The 18,855-nt window shown below is 36.9% G+C and overlaps 1 protein-coding gene across 9 annotated transcripts in view; it reads right to left on the bottom strand.

Moving 5' to 3' along the window:
* The window catches only part of CBR4 (carbonyl reductase 4), an 80,007-nt gene extending 62,702 nt beyond the window's left edge, over positions 1-17,305 (bottom strand). For all 9 annotated transcript variants that reach the window (XM_029938981.1, XM_029938998.1, XM_029939019.1 and 6 more), the window contains exons 1-4: positions 17,024-17,305; positions 14,671-14,791; positions 13,858-13,994; positions 10,747-10,881 (exon numbers count right to left, since the gene is read on the bottom strand). In XM_029938981.1, the coding sequence (XP_029794841.1) occupies positions 10,747-10,881; positions 13,858-13,994; positions 14,671-14,791; positions 17,024-17,165 (535 nt within the window). In that variant the 5' untranslated portion in view covers positions 17,166-17,305. The remainder of the gene's footprint in view (positions 1-10,746; positions 10,882-13,857; positions 13,995-14,670; positions 14,792-17,023) is intronic.
* Between the last annotated feature and the right edge of the window lie 1,550 nt (positions 17,306-18,855).

Raw genomic sequence — 18,855 nt, 5'->3', positions numbered from 1 at the left:
GGGTGGATATCAGTCCTTATGTGTCTGTCCTTTTGGAGACAAAGGGTAAAGGGTCACAATGTGTGAGAGGCTATTTGAAGGCATTTCCACCTTGGAAAAAAGACAGATCTAGAACAGAGCATTAGGTACTAAAAAGCAAACCTCAGAGAAATTTAAATAGTGAGACAAAGTTTTTTGGGCTTTGTTCTGTTGAGAGAAAGAGACAGAGCGTGCACGAGAGAGAAAGTGCAAATGAGCACGAGAAGGAGAGGGGCAAAGGGAAAGGGAGTAAAAGAATCTTAAGCAGGCTCCATTCCATGAGATCATGACCAGAGCTCAAATCAAGAGTTGGACGCTTAACTGAGCCACCCAGGTGCCCTGAAACAGTGAAACAATTCCAGTGAGGTGGAAAGAAGTCTTTTGCCACATAGATATGGGCCATGAGGGCAGACTATAGTCTTCCATAAAACAACCAAGTAAGTCAGATACACAGAACAGAAAAACGTTAATTATCTTAAAGCTTTTGATAAGGTCTTGTTCAGCATTACAGATTTCAGCCCTGCTATAGTCTGTGTCCATGTTAGGTCAAATTTGAGAAGGAGAGACGGGTGCCTTCTGAATACAGTAATGATTGCAAGAAGTCCAGGACTGGGATCATGATGTTCAGACATCCACCTTACATGAAGATTTCCCCTTTACTGCTCAAGCTTGGTTAGTAAGGGGTGTTATTTCATGAAAGGAAGTCTGCCATAGATTCTCTCCAGGTCTGTGAGTGGACAGTTATAATGACAATCCTCATGGGATCCCTGAGGATCCCATGGCCATCCCTGAACTCTACACCAAAAGCCTAAAATAAAGTGGACATGTGAAGCCAGGTAGAAAGGAAGGGACGAATTCACCAATACTGGCTTTTCCTCTTTGATTATGATGTTTATCTTGAAACCAAGAACAAAAACATTTCTTTCATCATTATCAGCACCTTTTTAATTAATAGACTTATTTTTAGAGGAGCTCTAGGATTACAGAAAAATTGAGCACATTACCCCAATTTTTCCCAATTATTAACATCTTGCCTTAGGGTGGTACATTTGATGATCCAATATTGATACATTTTTAAGTAATGTTCATAGTTTACATTAGCATTCACTATTTGGCTGGTATATTTCTCTTTTGACAAACATATAAGGTATCCACCATACAATATCATACAGAATAATTTTATTGCTCTAAAAATTTACCTGCAGCTTTTAAGAACTCATATCATCCTTCAATTTATCAGAAATCTAATTTTAAAATGTGTAGCTAGTCTCTAATGATAAGCTACTCCAGGCTCTACCAAATTTCAAGGTCATTTTATGCTGTGGCTCATGAACCATGTGATCCTCGTTTATAAATATATTCACATCCCAAGACACTGACTGGACATAAACAGTCTGTTGGATTCTCTATCATATATCATAAGACCTGAGCAGAAATATAAGTAGTCCTTAAACATGCTCATTTTTGTGCTTGTACTGCTTTCCAGTCTGTGCTCTCCCCTTGGCCCCACAGGACTCTCTTCCATATCACTGTCACTTTATTTATAAAGTTCTAGAAATGTTGCTCTCCTACTTGCTTTACTGCATATGTATTTACAATGTCTTTCAAGCTGGGTTATAAAAATTACAAACAACCAGTAGGTGCCACTGTCTAACAAATGAGGTTACTGATCACTTGGACAATTGGCAGTTTCTAGCTGGATACAAAGTTGTCACTCCTTAAACAAACATAACTGAAATGACATGCACTCGATTTAGTACAAGGATACTTCTACTTTAGTTCCACATACATGACAATACACTCAGTAAATTATTTTTAAAAAGGTACAGATATACTCTTCCTCGTCAAATCAAGTACATGGTTCTTGTCCAATGAGAATTTATATTTGATAAATTCTAAAGATAATATATTTCTTTTATCCATTTTTGGCTAGCTATATAAATAAGTAGCACCTCATTTCCATATCAATTGATCACTATTTTAGTTTTGAAAGCTTTTATATACAGCACAGACCATGTATTTAAAGAAGACACCAGGATTTTCGCCTATAACCAGTATTAACAATTTTGAGATGTATACTATTTGATACATCTACCAGCTCAGATATCAAGTCTTCAGTATATAGAAAGAATTAAAATAACCCCAGACACATTTTAAGGAAAACAAATAAGGCTGTTGCCAGAAACCAGACCAAGATTTTAACCAGAACAGATTCATATGCCTTAATACTATGTTTGTAAAAGCATATAGGAAAGCAGTGTGAGAAATCATTTGCATGCCAAACAGCATATTAAGAGCACCTGGAATAATACCTATTTTACGTAGCTGAAAAGCTCATGGGAGCGTTTGTCAACGAGATTTTCTCCAAGTAGTAAATGTAAAAGCTCTTCAACTTAGAAAGGGGGTAAAGGGTAGACACTTAAGGTATCCTACACAAATAAATGCAATGCTGTACTATTTGTCAACCATAAAATGCATACACCCTTTGAGTCTTCAAAGGGTCATTCCCAGGATTATACTCATAAACTCATACATGTACAAAATAAATTACACACAGGTATTGTTATATTAGTTATTACTAGTTACAATGGCAAAAGATCAGTAGCAATCTAAGTGCCCATCAAGAGGCAACAGGTTAAATAAATTATGGTACACCCATAAGACAGACATTATTGTCTTTTAATTCAGCCATTAAAAGTGATGCAGCAATCACGTAAGACCACATATTGTATGATTTCATTTATATGAACTGTCCCAGAATCGGGAACTCCACAGACAGAAAGTAGATTATTAGTGGTTGCTAGAAGCTGGGGAGACTGGGAGGAAATGGGGAGTGAATGCTAACGGCTACAGGTTTCTGATGGGATGATGGACATGTTCTAAAATGTATTGTGGTGATAGAACAATTCTGTGACTATACTAAAGCCACTGAACTGCATACTTCAAATGGGTGAACTGCATGATATGTGAGTTATACATCCATAAAGCCGTGATCGTAAAAAAGTAAAGCAGTTCTATATGGAATAATATGAAATCAACTCCAAGATACACTACCACATTATGAAAAAAGCAAGGTACAGAACTCTATGAATAGTATGATACAATTTGTGTTTTATCTATATACATATATATATGTATTTATATATTCACATATTACATTTTATATAAATACAGATTTACATATTTATATATTATATGTATTTATACATACACACACTTTATTGGGTTGTGTATGAAATACTGAAGACTCTAGTTAACAGTGGTTGCTTTTGAGAAAAGAAACTAGATTAGAGAAGACTCACTTTTCAATCTATGCCATGTTGTACTTCTGAATTTTGTATCGTGTTTGTGTTATCTACTGAAAACACATTTTTAAAGCTATGTACCCATTATAGTTGTAATTTATCAAATATTGTTTCTCATATTCAGTATTTTCTAATCAGTGAGATTTATTCATGATGAGAAATTTATTTTATATTTGAATACCAGAGCTTAGTAACTAACTGATCTTTAAAAAGTCAATAACATTAGGCAGAGAATAATAGCCTAATTTATTATTTTCCCCGTTTCTTGCTTTTTCTGTTATGATTTTCATCTTAACTGTTTTCCTTAACTGAAACCTCCATTTCAAAGTGACCCAGAAAATTGACATAAGAAACATATTTGTTAATTCTGAGGTTTGTCAGTTCTATTAAAAGACTGGTGACAAATCTGGTTGAAATTACTACACAAAATAAATAAGTAATCCATAGAATCAATTTAATTCTTCTATTTCCACTTCCACTTCACTCCTGACCCGTAAAACATACTCATAGTATGAATCCTGCTAAATATGTATCACCAACATAATAAAGGTCACCCTATGAATGGCCACATTTTTAGTAATAGGCTTTTTTTCTGAAGTACAAATGTCACTGGAAAGTACGATCTTTAGGAAAGGATATACAAACACAGTACCGTAACATTAATAAAACTTCCCTTTGTATACAAACTGGATTCCCACTATTTAGCCTGTTGCCTTGACAACTGATTCACTGACAAAATTAAGCATTCCTTCTTCAGTGTTTCCATAGCATCATGTATGTTCCTCTACTTTATATTCATCATACAACATTGTAATTATTTGTTTACATGCCAGTCTTTGTCACTGTAATTAGCTCCTTGAAGCAGAAATATCTTACTCATTTTTTATAATTTTGGAACCCTTACATACAGGAGACACTCCAGGAAATCTCCTGAGTTAGTATTATGAGTTAGAAACACTTGCATTACCCTTAAATCATTCAGCTTTTAGATCATCATGAACTAGAACTAACTCCTCAACCCTGTCCTACTGCAATCCCTAAAGGAGGGAAGCAAATGCATGCATCCCAAATCTCAAGTAATTGATTCTGTATATGGTTTAACTAAGCTAACACTAAAATCAGGTTACATAAGCACACACAAACAGAAAGCAGTGCCAAATGACAGTACAGGGTTTAGATTATCTTTCTTTTCTTTTTTTTCCAAAAATGGTTGTATCTAAACCAGTCATTTATCAAATGTTCATGGATTTGGAATGCTTGAGTTTAGCTGGACTCTGTGACTGAACAATGAATTGAGATAAAGTCACATTACATAGCACAATGGTTATCAGAGCATTTTGACAATTCCCTGATCCCTGATTCAGCATCACTGCCAAATAAAACACCAATCCCAACATACAAGCTGGAGTCATTACTGACCTGAAATGGAAAAGTGGCAAAGATCTACTCCAACCTAACTCTCTCAAACAAGCAGTGAAACAAAATGTCTTTTCTCACATAGATAATCTATTCTTTAATACCTACAGTAATCTAGGATAAAGATCCCATGGCTAACTGGCACAGGTGTATGAAAACAATCATTTTACTCAAAAGTCAAGTAAATATCCATGCAAAATTTCTATCACATCAAAGAGTGATAATGTAGATTTGAGTTTTAGCACCGTTTTATCACCCTCTTAACTAATACAGATAATCTGTATTTTTTTATATCCACTTGGTCCAAGGATAGTTTATATTTTTTACAATAATGCCATGGTCTCATGTCCTTGATAAGTTAAAACTTTTGTCTGTACTACGTACGTTCTACCGAACTGACGAATCACAAAGAACCAAGCTCTCCATTCTGCACCTCCACTGAACAGCTCTGGACCTGTTCACATTGCCACGTAATTCACGTGAGAACCAACAGCCTGTTAGCAATCTGCTGAAATAATGGACTTGTTAAACTCTTTTTTGAAAAAGATTAAACATCAGCCTTTTACAGCTCTTTCCTATTTAATTCATTTTGTTATTTTCAAATTTGTAGAAACACTTAAAATGATTCTAACTTCCAGATAAAATGATTTTTGATGTTATTGTGAGACTTCAGATTTTTGGGATACTGAACTGTAATGTTTTCTTAAAACTAGAGTCTACTTTGTTACACTGCTTGTAAATTTGTGGAATCCCAGATACTTGAGGCAGCATCCATAATCTTCATTTTTTATTTCTAGCTGTATTAGTACTAATTTTATACATGTTTAACTGGTCTGTACACTTTGGGATGCTACTTGGGTAAGGTTTCTGACTAATCTTAAAGTCACTGTAATTAATACTTGCATATTTCACATTTCTGGTGCTACTTTGGCTAAAGAGTGATATGTAGTTACGACATTTTTGCACTTAATGTTTAGGAACTTAACATGTTTTTATGTTAGTTATTTTAAAGAAATTCCAACTGCTTCTATTATCCTGTGAACTAAACACACCACAAAACACTGACTCTTCTGATAGATGCTTATATGCTACATTATTTCAGTCCCTTCTGGGAGGCCTAGTAATGTCTGTAGATCAGAGCAGAGACCAGAGTCTATAATATGGTCCCTGTCTCGAACTGAGCAATTTAACCACTTCGACATAAGCTTTGGCAAAAGTTTTCCCTTCTAATTCTGTGCTCTAATTTGGTGTGGTGAAGGTTGGTTTTATAATTGTCTTGATTATGTTAACACACTGACACTTGATCCCTCTTTCCCTTTCTATCTTACAGATTACTTAGCACAATGTGGAAATTTAAGTTGAAGAAGGAAATTTTAAAATGGGACTTAAGTGATTCGTAGAATGCTCTGTGTTCATGAGTACAGATAACTATTGAACGGAATAGAACTTGTTTAAAATTTCAGACAATTAATTTTAAAATTTCAGGCAATTAATCAGATATAAGTGGTATATTTGAATTTGTATTTAAAAGTCTTAGCATAATTTAAGAATTGGAAAATTTGGTTAGCCTTTACCAAACTACATTATAATTCCAATCATTGTTTTAATATTTCCCAATAACCTGTAACTGACAGACCAAGTTAACTGGGTTTGCAAACCACTTAATCCACCAGTATTTTCAAGCCATGAGGAATACCCAAAGTCAGCACATTAAAAGGAACAGGTGCACAATAATGTTCTACTTGTTTCTTGAGAAGTCTCTGATTTCTGTGTACTTAGCCCAAATCAAACTTGTTTTGTCTTACAAGTGAATTGCATCTCTGCTGGCTTCATTTTTCCTACATAAAAGACAAGTGTTCCTGATACATTTCCTACAGGAGGCTAGCTCTACTGTAAGCTTCCCGATGTGACTACTACTATTTTGAAAATTATTAATCAGCCACGTCTACTAAACAGTCATCTTCATGGTTGGCCACTCCATGATTTTAGAAACCTTAGTTCCTCTAAGCAGTGTCTCATGTATATGTAACAGTACTTTTTGGTGCCAGAGTATTCACATTCTCATATCTGTTACCATGTCCTACCACTTTCTTCCTCCCATGCCATTCATGAGCCTCAGAGCCCCCATCCATTCATTAAGGAAACTACACATAAAATCACTGTTAAAAATCTTGCTACTTCATAGACTGACTGCTAAAAAGATGTTTCTGGGGCGCCTGGGTGGCTCAGTCAGTAAAGTGTCTGACTTCGGCTCAGGTCATGACCTCATGGTTCGTGGGTTCGAGCCCCCACATCAGGCTCTGTGCTGGCAGCTAGCTCAGAGTCTGGAGCCTTTTTCAGATTCTGTCTCCCTCTCTCTCTGACCCGTCCCTGCTCCCGCTGTCTGTCTGTCTCTCTCCCTCTCTCTCTCTCTCTCTCTCTCTCTCTCTCAAAGATAAATAAAACACATTAAAAAAAATTTTTTTTAAAGATGTTTCCTCCTACTGAGTCTATGTAAATCTCTTTCTAGCCTTCAAAATTTTCTTTGTGTTGAAACTCAAACATGAACCCTGGGTAGCTCTCTAGGGTACAAAGAAGTCCAGTGAAAAGCATCTTTTCTATTTTGAAAACATACATGTGACCCCTGGCAATTCTTATTCTTTCTAAATACTGACTTCCTGGAGAAATTACTATGTCAGTTATTATACATGATTGCCTGGTTAAATGTGCAAATGACATCACATTTGCAGCCTTGCTTGATTATTCCTTCTGGTTTGTACTGTTATTAAAAGCATATTGTATTATAGACCTATTCAACTATTTTAAATATAAAGAAATATTGTTTCCATAAGATAAACTTAAGAAATACACTTAGATAATAGATGCATCACTTGGAAAGTTCCACTTTGACATGGATAAAGTCTAAATTAATCAGCAAATGTATGCCAGTGCCAAGAAGAGAGAAGGACACTTAAAATGGAAATAGTTCTCCAAAAGTATATCATGTGGACTTGTTCAACAGTGGATATGTTACCAATACCCACCACCTACCTAACCTGAAATTCTTACATTCAGCTCTTAAGAGTTCTTAATTTATAACTGATTTTTAAATGAGAAGTTTCTCTTGTGTTTCGGTTTGAGAGTAATCATTTACTAAAATTGCAATGTGGTTTACACAAATTGACATTCCTCTTGGTCTCCTCCTTGAAGGTGGTGCACAGACTGGCAGTGTGGCCAGATGTAGCCACTTAAGTCCTGTCAAGATATAGTCATGCGCTTACACATTTCACTACCCAAGTATTTAGTAAGGGGCCTGGGTGGCTAATTTGGCTAAGCATCGGACTCCTGCTATCAGCTCAGGTCATGATCTCGCAGTCACAGGATCAAGTCCCAAATCGGGCTGTGCTGAGCAGAGACTACTTGGGATTCTCTCTCTCCTCTCTCTGCCCCTCCCCTGAACTTATGCATGCTCTCTCTCTTTCTTTTAGAATAAATAAACCTTAAAAAAGAATTTATTAACAGTGAACAATCCGTGCTCCTATTCTGATACTCTCTTAGAAGTGCCTGATGATGCTATGTACTTACAAACACAGGAACAATCTGCTATTACTGTACAAGGCCATAAGTATACATAAACTACATTTAAAAAGTAAAAGCATCACTATTTGCAGATGACATGCTACATATAGACATACATAAGTCTTAAGGAGTCCCCCAAAAACCTACTAGAAGTAATAAATGAATTCAGTAAAGTTGAGGACACAAAAACCAATACAGAAATCTGTTGCATTTCTATACACTAAAAATGAAGCAGCAGAAAGAGACATTTAAAAAAACAATCCCATTTACAATTATACCAAAAAGAATAAAATACTAGGAATAAACTTAACCAAGGATGTAAAAGGCCTACCTATACTCTAAACCTTAGAAAACACTGATGAAAGAAACTGAAAACACAAATAAATGGAAAGATAATCCATGTTCATGGACTGGAATCCAAAGCAATCAACATATTCAGTGTGATCCCTATCAAAATTCTAATAGTAATTTTTGACAGAACTAAGGCAAAGAATCCTAAAATTTATATGGAATCACAAAAGACTCCAAATAGCCAAAACAATCTTGAAAAAGAAGGACAAAGCTGGAGGTATCACAATCCCAGAATTCACACTATATTATAAAGCTACAATAATCAAAGCAGTATGGTACTGGCACAAAAACAGACACATAGATCAATGGCACAGAATGGAGAGCCCAAAAATAAGCCCACTCATACATGGTCAATTGATGTGTGACAGAGGTGAAAAGACAGTCTCTTCAGTAAATGGTGTTATACTGGGCAGCTACATGCAAAAGAATGAAACTGGCCCACTTTCTTACACAAAACATAAAAATAAACTCAAAATGAATTAAAGACCTACATGTGAAATCTAAATCCATAAAACTCCTAAAAAACAAACAAACAAAAACAGTAACATCTTGGACATTAGTCTTAGCAATATTTTTCTGAATCTGTCTCCAAAAGCAAAAATAAACTATTAGGACTACATCAAAATAAAAAGCTTTTCCACAATGGGGGGGGGAGGGAGGAGAGGAATCAACAAAACCAAAGGCAACCTACTAAATGGGAGGAGATAATTGCAAATGATATACCCAACAAGGGGTTAATATCCAAAATATAGAAAGAACTTCTACAACTCAACACCAAAAAAAAAAAAACAAATAATTTCATTAAAAAATGAGCAGAGGACTTGATTCAACATCTTTCCAAAGAAGACATACAGATAGCCAACAGACACATAAAAAGATGCTCAGCATCAGTCATCATCAAGGAAATGCAAATTAAAACCACAATGAGACATCACTTTATAGCTGTTAGAATGACTAGTGTTAAAAAGACAAGAAATACAAGTACTGGCAAGGAGTGAAGAAAAGGAAACCATTGAGCAGTGCTGGTGGGAAGGCAAACTGACACACCCACTATGGAAAACAGCACAGAGGCTCCTCAAAAGATTAAAAATAGAAATAGAAATACCATACAGGGGCACCTGGGTGGCTCAGTTGGATGGGTGTCTGACTTCGGCTCAGGTCATGATCTCATGGTTCATGGGTTCAAGCCCACATCAGGCTCCGTGCTGACAGCTTGGAGCCTGGATCCTGCTTCTGAATCTGTGTGTCTCCCTCTCCCTCTCCCTCTCCTTCTCTCCCTCCCTCTCCCTTTCTGTCCCTCTCTCCCTCCCTCTCTCAAAAATAAACAAACATTAAAAAATAAAAATTAAAAAAAAAAAAAGAAATACCATACAACCTAGTATTCCACTTCTGGGTATCTAACACAGAGAAAACAAAAATACTAATTCATAAAAATATATGCCCCCTGTTTAATCTACTATTCTTTACAATAGCCAAGAAATGGAAAAATCTAAATGTCCATCCATGATGGATAAATGGATAAAGATGTGATGTGTATATATATATATATATATATATATATATATACACATATATATGTGTGTGTGTGTATATATGTGTGTATATATATACACACACACACACAAATGGAATATAATCATAAAAAAGAATGAAATCTTGCCACTGGTAACAACATGGACAGACCTAGAGGGTACTGTGCTAAGTGAATGAGAGAGAGAAAAAGACAAATTACATGATTTCACTTGTATGTGGAATCTAAAAAACAAAACAAAACCAGAAACAGACTCATAAATACAGAGAACTGATGGCTGCCAGGGGGGAAGGGGAGGAAGGGATGGGCAAAATAGGTGAAGAGGGTCAAGAGGTACAAGCTTCCAATTATAAAATAGTCACAGGGATGGAAAGTACAGTATAGGGAATATAGTCAGTAATATTGTAATGACTTTGCATACTAACAGACAGATGGTGGCTACACTTATCATGGTGAACATTTTGTAATATACATAGTTTTTGAATCACTGTGTTGTATACCTGAAACTAACATAATATCATATATCAACTATGCTTCAATTAAAAAAAAAAAAAAGTTTTCACTGACCTGGTGCAACCACATTCACTCTAATTTTCTTTCTTGCTACTTCTTTAGCAAGAGCACGTGAAAATCCAATTAATCCTCCTTTACTGGCGCTGTACACAGTCTGGCCAGAATTGCCTTTTAAACCAATAATACTTCCTAGAAAAAATAAAATGAAAGCAAATTCAAACCAATTAATGGGTGACTTGAATACAAGTCATTACAAGGCACAAACCATTTTTACCTTGTCCTTTACTAAAATCAGGGATTCTCACCACCATCATTTGAATAGTAAGGCTTAGAGTTGGGGTCTGCTCCAAATACAAACAGAAAACAGGTTTTGAAAGAAACTTATATAAAACTTCATATGTTATGCTTGAGAACTGATCCATTAAGTGAAAGAAACCCAATCTCATCTCTGAGCAGGTTAGACATGGTGAAAATCCTATAGTATATTTAAAGGCTTCCAGTAGGAAGAGGTTAAAACCAGAAAAAGTCAACAAAGGTGGATTAATTTTATGATTCTACAACACAGACAAAAGGACATATTCATTTCCACCTAAAAGAAATAGTTTATATGAAGATAAATATCACTAAATTTGAACTACCATCAATCTAAATAACTAAACTTCAATTATAAGCTTTTTGTAAAACCGAAATTTGGTTATTTTCTATGATGTATTATAACTAGTATTGCCTACTAAAGATTCTTGGGTAGTCTCGTTTATCTGAATATGAAAACATAGTTTATAAATCAAATGTCAACTGTATACAAATAAACTCTTGCAAAACAGAAATGGGGAAACAATTTTCTATACCAGTGACCTGTACTTATGATATAAAAATTAATCAAGAACTTCACAAAACTTTTGAAAAAATAATTTTATTTTAGGAAGAGAAAAACATCCCACTTTGTATATTATAATCAAGTCCAATATTAAAATATGTACATTACATATTACATGCCAGTTAATGACAACTAAAAGAACTATGAAGCACAGAAAGAGAGAAAAGAGGGGAGCATGGGTGGCTCAGTTAAGCATCTGACTCTTTCAGCTCGAACCATGATCTCATGGTTCATGAGTCTGAGCCTTGAGTCAGGCTCTGTGATGAGAATGTGGAGCCTGCTTGGGATTCTCTCTCTCCCTCTCTCTCTACTCCTTCCCCACTTGCTTGAGCATGCATGTTCTATCTCTCAAAATAAACTTAAAAAATAAAGAAGAAGAAACAGAGAAAAGAAACATCAGAGGAAATACAGATAGACGGAGAAATGGGTATTTGGGAGAAAGAAATATGGAGGGACACAAACAAGAAAGAAAAATATAGGCATGGAAGAAAGGCCAAATAGGAAGCTGTAGTTCATACCACACACTCTCGTGTGACTCATCTAGTCAGTAAGTGTTAACTTCTAAATCAATGAATTTTTTTAGCAGTTTAAAGTAGTCCTTTCTGTAAGAAGAGTCTCCTAATTTACTTTCAATTATTCTTATTTACTTTTAGCACAATACTAAAAGTTTTGCATGTACACAAAGGCCTGATGTCGGTGTTTAAAATATATCTAAAAGGGGGCTATTTTAGAGTTAAAAACATCCACATGATCAGGTGATATATACAGGCCAGTACACGAGCTTCTGAGAATCCAAAATCATTACCTGGCTGTGTTAGAAGGCAAAGGTCAACCAAATCTTTTACTTTTTAATCATTTACTAATCTTTTTTAAGAAAACTCATTTCTTACGTTTTCAAGGGTAAATGTAAAAACTGTTCTAATTCTTATTAGCACACTGTTCTTGTTTCATCTTCTAAAAAGAAAACCCCTAGATTTTGGCTTGGAATGCCATTTCCTCTATTAAAAACATTAAAGAACAGCATTCCCCTTTGGTGACCACTTAAGGTATTAGCACTGAAAATTAAAAGGCAGATGATAGGCTGCTATTTTCGTATAAGTACCGTGCGCTAACCGATTGCGCCACTGGAGCTCCGAGGCTGCTATTTTCAAATTACCAAACTGAAATAAAATTCTATTAAGTCATTTTGCATTTTAAGGTCTACGGGCACACATATGTGGTTTATCTACTCCCTGGGTCACGTGAACTGAAGACTCAGGGTTACAGTCATTCTAAAAAACAAAAAAAGATTATCCCCTTAAGAAAACTTCATCCTAAACCTCTGTACTAGATTAGTCAGTGAGACACACAATTGCTATAGACATCATTTTCTATCCTCCACTACCTAAAATTTTTCACTTTTTTTTTTTAATGTTTTATTTAGTTTTGATACAGAGAGAGAGCATAAGAGAGGGAGGGACAGAGAGAGAGGAGACACAGAATCTGAAGCAAGCTCCAGGCTCTGAGCTATCAGCACAGAGCCCAACGTGGGGCTCGAACCCACGAACCATGAGATCATGACTTGAGCCAAAGTTGGAGGTTTAAACGACTGAGCCACCCAGGCGCCCCAAATTTTTCAATTCTTTATCTATAAGTAGGTTAAAAATTAGGTTTCACATGAAAATCAGGGTGTCCAATTTCTCTTAAAAAGTCAAACAGCTTGGGGTGCCTGCGTAGCTCAGTCGGTTAAGTGTTCAACTTGGGCTCAGACCATGATCTCACAGCTCGTGAGTTCGAGCCCCAAGTTGGGTTCTGTGCTGACAGCTCAGAGCCTAGAGCCTGCTTTGGATTCTGCGTCTCCCTCTCTGTCAACCCCTCCCCTACTCGTGCTCTCTCTCTCTCAAAAATAAACAAACATTTAAAAAAAATTTTTTTTAAGTCAGATAGTTGGCAAAACTGAGACCACATTTGTGCACAGCAACAATCCACTGGAGCTAAGCAGTGGCTGCCCTGACACCACACACGGCCTCTGGACACTGAAGCTGGGCATCTTTCGTCATGTAGCATATGGCTTGTGCTGTCATTTTTCTAATACCTGGTGGTGTCATTCATTTAACATCCTGACCACGAGAAAGATGTGAATCTGTGATTCCTGTTTTACCCACTAATCAGTTAATCAAACCCTTTTTCTACAGATAATAAAAAGACCCATTTCATCCAAGTTTTACACATGAATAAACTCCAAATTGATCAATCAAGTATTTGTATGGCACTCCGGAATAAATATAACTTCACAGGTGAAGACTCACCTACATTGACAATAGACCCTCTCTGTTGTTGAATCATAGTCTTCAAGGCAGCTTTGCAAGTCAGCATGGAACCCAAGAGGTTAGTATGAAGCTGAGATACCATATCTTCAGTTCTTGTTCTTACTAAAAGGCTATCCCTACAAAAAAAGAAAAAGAAAACAGCTGTAAAAAAAAAAAAAAAAAGAATAAAAAAGAAAACAGCTGTAGCATATAAATTAAAAATGGGATAAAGCAAATTTAAAAAGAAATATACATTTGAGCTAGAAAGCCTACAGAGTACCATTTTCAATCTGATTTGAGAGGCATTAAAATAACTGATAAACTAGAAAAGATACACTTAGAAGCTGGCAGAGAGGCAAATATTGCTAACAGCTAAAAGTAATGAATGAACTGAGCAAATGTCATATTATAGGACGCCTTGTTAGCAAGAAAATTAATATGCTATTCTAAGTATTCTGTCCTAAGTTCATCTTTTACAAAGAAAAAAATAACTACTCTGATACCATTAAGGCCTGAACTGACAAAACTTATGTAACAGTGACAGAAGTCAGAACAGAAGCTACCTATATGGCAGTATTAACTGGGAAGAAACTGAAGAAGGCCTTCTAGAGTGTGGAGAATGTTCTACAGCTCAATATGGATGTGATTACATGTTAAAATTCATCAAATTGTACCCTTATTGTATATCTCAATATAAAAGTATATATCAACAGACCAATTTTTAAGAGACATATTTTCTTCCACTTAGAAGTAAAGCAAGTTAATATATTTACTCATAAACATATTAGAAATATACTTAAATTTGTGACTAACCTGTTAATTCCAGCTGCGTTTACCAAGAAATTAACTCGACCTAAAGTTTTCTCCATCTCTTCAAATGTATTTTGAACATCACGTTCTTTGGCAACATCACAGCTAAATGCCAAATGATCTCCTATACAACACAGTTAAATTAGAATTACTTATAACTTGAATTTAAAAAATTATTCGATACACATTTGTTAAGCATCTACTAGGAGCTACACCCGTACTAATTTAGAACCTACAGATAAAAGTGGATTATGTCATGGATCCCTCTACTCATGAAATAAAATTGAGATGGGGATGGGTGGGGAACAAGGAGAAAACAAAATAATACTACAGAATTAAATCTTAAAAAATTTTTTAATCAACAAAAAATGGCAGGAGGGCCCTTTTTATGTTCATAAGGCTTTGCAAGATTTATCTAACAATATTTATAGCTTTGATGAAGACTCCATGCTACCCAATTCAACAGTGTTCTGTTATATATTTCTTTTTTTAAATTTATGGGGCACCTGAGTGGCTCAGTCACCTAAACCTCTACTCCTGATTTCAGCTCAGGCCATGATCTTGCTGTTTCTGAGATTGAGCCCCAAGTCAGGCTCTGCACTGATAGCTCAGGGTCTGCTTGAAATTCTCTCCTTCTCTCTGCCCCTCCTCACATTTCTTCTCTCTCTCTCTCTCTCTCTCTCAAAATACACAAACATTTTTTAAAAAATAAATTTATGTCTAATTCTGTTACATTTGGTGTTGGTTTCCTGCTCCTGAGAATAAACCCTAGGGTGTCTTACACTTTTTTTTTTAACTATGGCACATATATTAGAATAACTATTTTTCAAGTCTGACCATTACAAAGCAGGAAGCTGTAAACAGAAAACAAAATGCCAAAACTAAAAAACAAACCAAAAAAACAATTTTTTACTAAAATCAACTGTTACTTCCCTTTTTTAAATGTCCATTTTTAAGAAATGTTTAAATACCAAAAGAATACACTTCAAAGAAAGCATTTTCTATTTAATAATAACATCATTTTAATACTTTAAAATGTAGAGTTTTTAGAAAACTAAACAATTGCTTATTTTCTGGCTGACCTTGCCTACTATGTTAACACTAAACTTACATTCCCAGGCCTCTGGACACAGTGTGAAAACCAAACACTTATGGAACACATAATTCAAGGAAATGAAAGGCCCAAAAGTATCCTCTGTGACTCATTACTGGCGTTCATCTGAAAACCTGTTGAGTCCACAATATCCCTTGGAAGCTCAACCAACAGTTTTTATCTATTCCAGCAAACACTAATGGCTTGGGATGACCCCATAAGGAAAACCACCTTCTCATTCTCTTGTCAGAATAACATAATGGCAGTAAATAAACATTCACTGAAATTCTCCCTGCGCTGTAACTCAGAGAACTTAATATTTTCCCAACCCACCTGCACAATTAGGGTGAACCAATCAGTAATGTTAAAGGTTACAGCCACCAGATGCACCCCAGGCCTCTAATCTTCCCAGTGCCTCCATCATAGTGAATAAGGTACATCTGCCCATTCTAGTAACTACAGAACAGCAGCGTCTTAGCATCTTTCCATCCTACTTCTCCCTACCATCAAGAGACTTAAATTTGCAAAATAATGAGAAGCAATTACTAATCCATTATTAATAAACCAAAACAAAAAGGGATTTTTAAGTGCAAAAAAATGGAATCTGGAAATCTCATTTGTCCATTTGTAAAAACCACCAAAACAATTTAATAGCCTATTAAGTGCTCATGGATGTAGAAAAGCCAAAACAGGTATATCTCAAAACTAGCTCGTACTAAAAAGAGTTTTGTCTATGAAACACTGCTTTGTGCATTTTGCACGTGCGCCAAAACAGCCCACAGCGAAACTACAGGCAGCCTTTCAGGATGGACACGCCCCCTCTTCCTGCTTTAACTCCTTTCCGCCCAGCCTAGTCTCCTCGCGGCACCGGCGAGCCCGTTGCCCTACAAAGAAAGTTTGTGTGCCTCCCTCCTTCCAGACACCAAAACAAAACGGCGCCTCACGGTTAGCACTAGCCTCGGGGAGGTGGGTGCTTAATTAATGGGGCCTCACAAAACAGCTGCTAAGTCTCAAAGAAAACCCCAAGTTGTTCAGCCCTTGGCTGGCGGCAGCGTGGCTGGAGACACTGCGAGATATCGGGTGGTAAGGGGTTCTCCACCCAATCTGTTGTCCACAGAGGAAGGGGTGCTCCTGAACGCGGGAAGACGAACTGCTAAACCTCAGAGCCGTAAAGGCCAGACCACCCTCTTGTTTTACAAACGAGGAGACTTCAGGCTCTCGGGCTGCGGCCACACAAGTGAACAACTCCAGTTCAGTACCTACCGCCGAGGTCACCGGCGGCGGCTTTGGCCAGTTCCAGATTTCTGGCGATGATGGCTAGTCTGTAGCCCTTCTGGGCCATTAACTGGGCCACTGCCCTCCCAATGCCCCGGGAGCCTCCAAAAACAGCACAGACTTTGTCCATGTTGGACCGCGGAGTCGCAAACTCGGAGGAAGGAGGGCTAAGAGTGGCGGCCCCTATCTCGGTTTTTTAAACCACTGCGGCTCCAAAATAAAGCCAGACCGCTGCGAAACAAGCACCGCTTTACGCCTCCGGCCACCTGACTTTAGCCACCCAGAAGGCGGGGAAGGGGCGCGAAGAGTACGACGTCTACGCATCAACGTCAGCACGCACAAGCTTCCCGGCCCTGCCCCCTACGGGAGACCATGGGCGTGAAAGAGCCGGAGCAGGGAGGGCTTGTCTGTTAGGGCTGCGCTGCATGCTGGGACTTGTAGTCTTCACGCCACAGTGGAAGAGGCAAGGGCGCACAGCTCAGTGGGAAATGCACTCAAAGCACTGCAGGTGGGAGTATATCTGCATACCCGTTGGGAGTCGACGTCAGAATTGGAGTTCGGATGACCTATCATTCAAGTTTGCCTGGAACTAATAGGGTTAAGAGTCTGGACTTAACATTTTTAAATTAGGACAGTCCCGTCAACGGAGATAAATTGATTATCGTAGTTAGTACCCAAAATATACATTATTCAGAGTTCCAATATCTGCCTTTCATCCAGGATTTATTTTGGATAGGGACTAGATGTCCTGTCTGTTGAAGAAGTGATCGCCAAATATCAGACTCCGCAAAATCTGTCCCTCCTTAAGTTGCAGCAGAAGTAGACCTCACCCCATCTGGATATTACCATTTACCTCAAAGGGTGTTGCAAAGGCAGATATCCCATCAAGAACACCATATATAGTAGGAACTCAAGAAACGTTAATTGAATGATTGAATAGTCTTGCAGGATTGATGAAAGGAGCATGCCTACTGCAAACAAAAACAGGTTCTTACAGTTCTCAATAGGATGTGCTGAGTGTGCTGAGAGTTAATAAGCTAAAAGTTGAGAGTTCCTTAACAATCATACTGTTAAAAGGAAGCATTTCTTGATACAATATTAATGCATTCGATGATTCAAAAAGTAGAAGTTTCATGGACCCTGCTACTAAAAATTACACAACCCGGGACAATAGGACTAAGACACACAAAACATTAGCTAGTAGTCTGAAACCGTAATGTGCAAAATGATATTAAAACAAGAGCTTGGAGAAAAGGGATGGAGGTCAATTAAAAATGCAGGAGTGCATGGAAAAGGTGGATTTGAGGACTGGATGCAGTTTGAATAAAAGAAAAAAAAATGTAAGCAAATTGACCGTTACTTTTGAAATCGTATTTGTATTCCACCTAGATCTAAAAGAGATTTGAAATGGCTTGAAAAGATACACAAGAAAACCCCCACATTCTTCAGGATGACTACTATCAACAATAACAAAAGGAAAGACAGTAACAAGTGTTAGTGAGGACACGGGAAAATTGACACTTTTCTACTCTGTTCCTGGGACTGTAAACTGGTACAGTAGCTTTGGAAAACAGCATCCTTAAGGGAATTAAAAGTAGAATTACCTGGGCTCCTGGCTGGCTCAGTTGGTAAAGCATGCAACTCTTGATCTCAGGATTGCGAGTTAAAGCTCCAGGTTGGGCACAGAACCTATTTAAGAAAAATAAATAAAAGTAGCATTACCATATAATCAAGCAATTCCATTACTGGGTATATACTCAAAAGAATTGAAGGCAGAAGCAGAGTGTCTAAGGGATCTTTGTATGCCCATTTTCATAGCA

This window comes from Suricata suricatta, chromosome 1, assembly GCF_006229205.1.
Source record: "Suricata suricatta isolate VVHF042 chromosome 1, meerkat_22Aug2017_6uvM2_HiC, whole genome shotgun sequence".
Taxonomy (NCBI): Eukaryota; Metazoa; Chordata; class Mammalia; order Carnivora; family Herpestidae; genus Suricata; species Suricata suricatta.
This window is presented reverse-complemented; position numbering and strand designations above follow the sequence as displayed.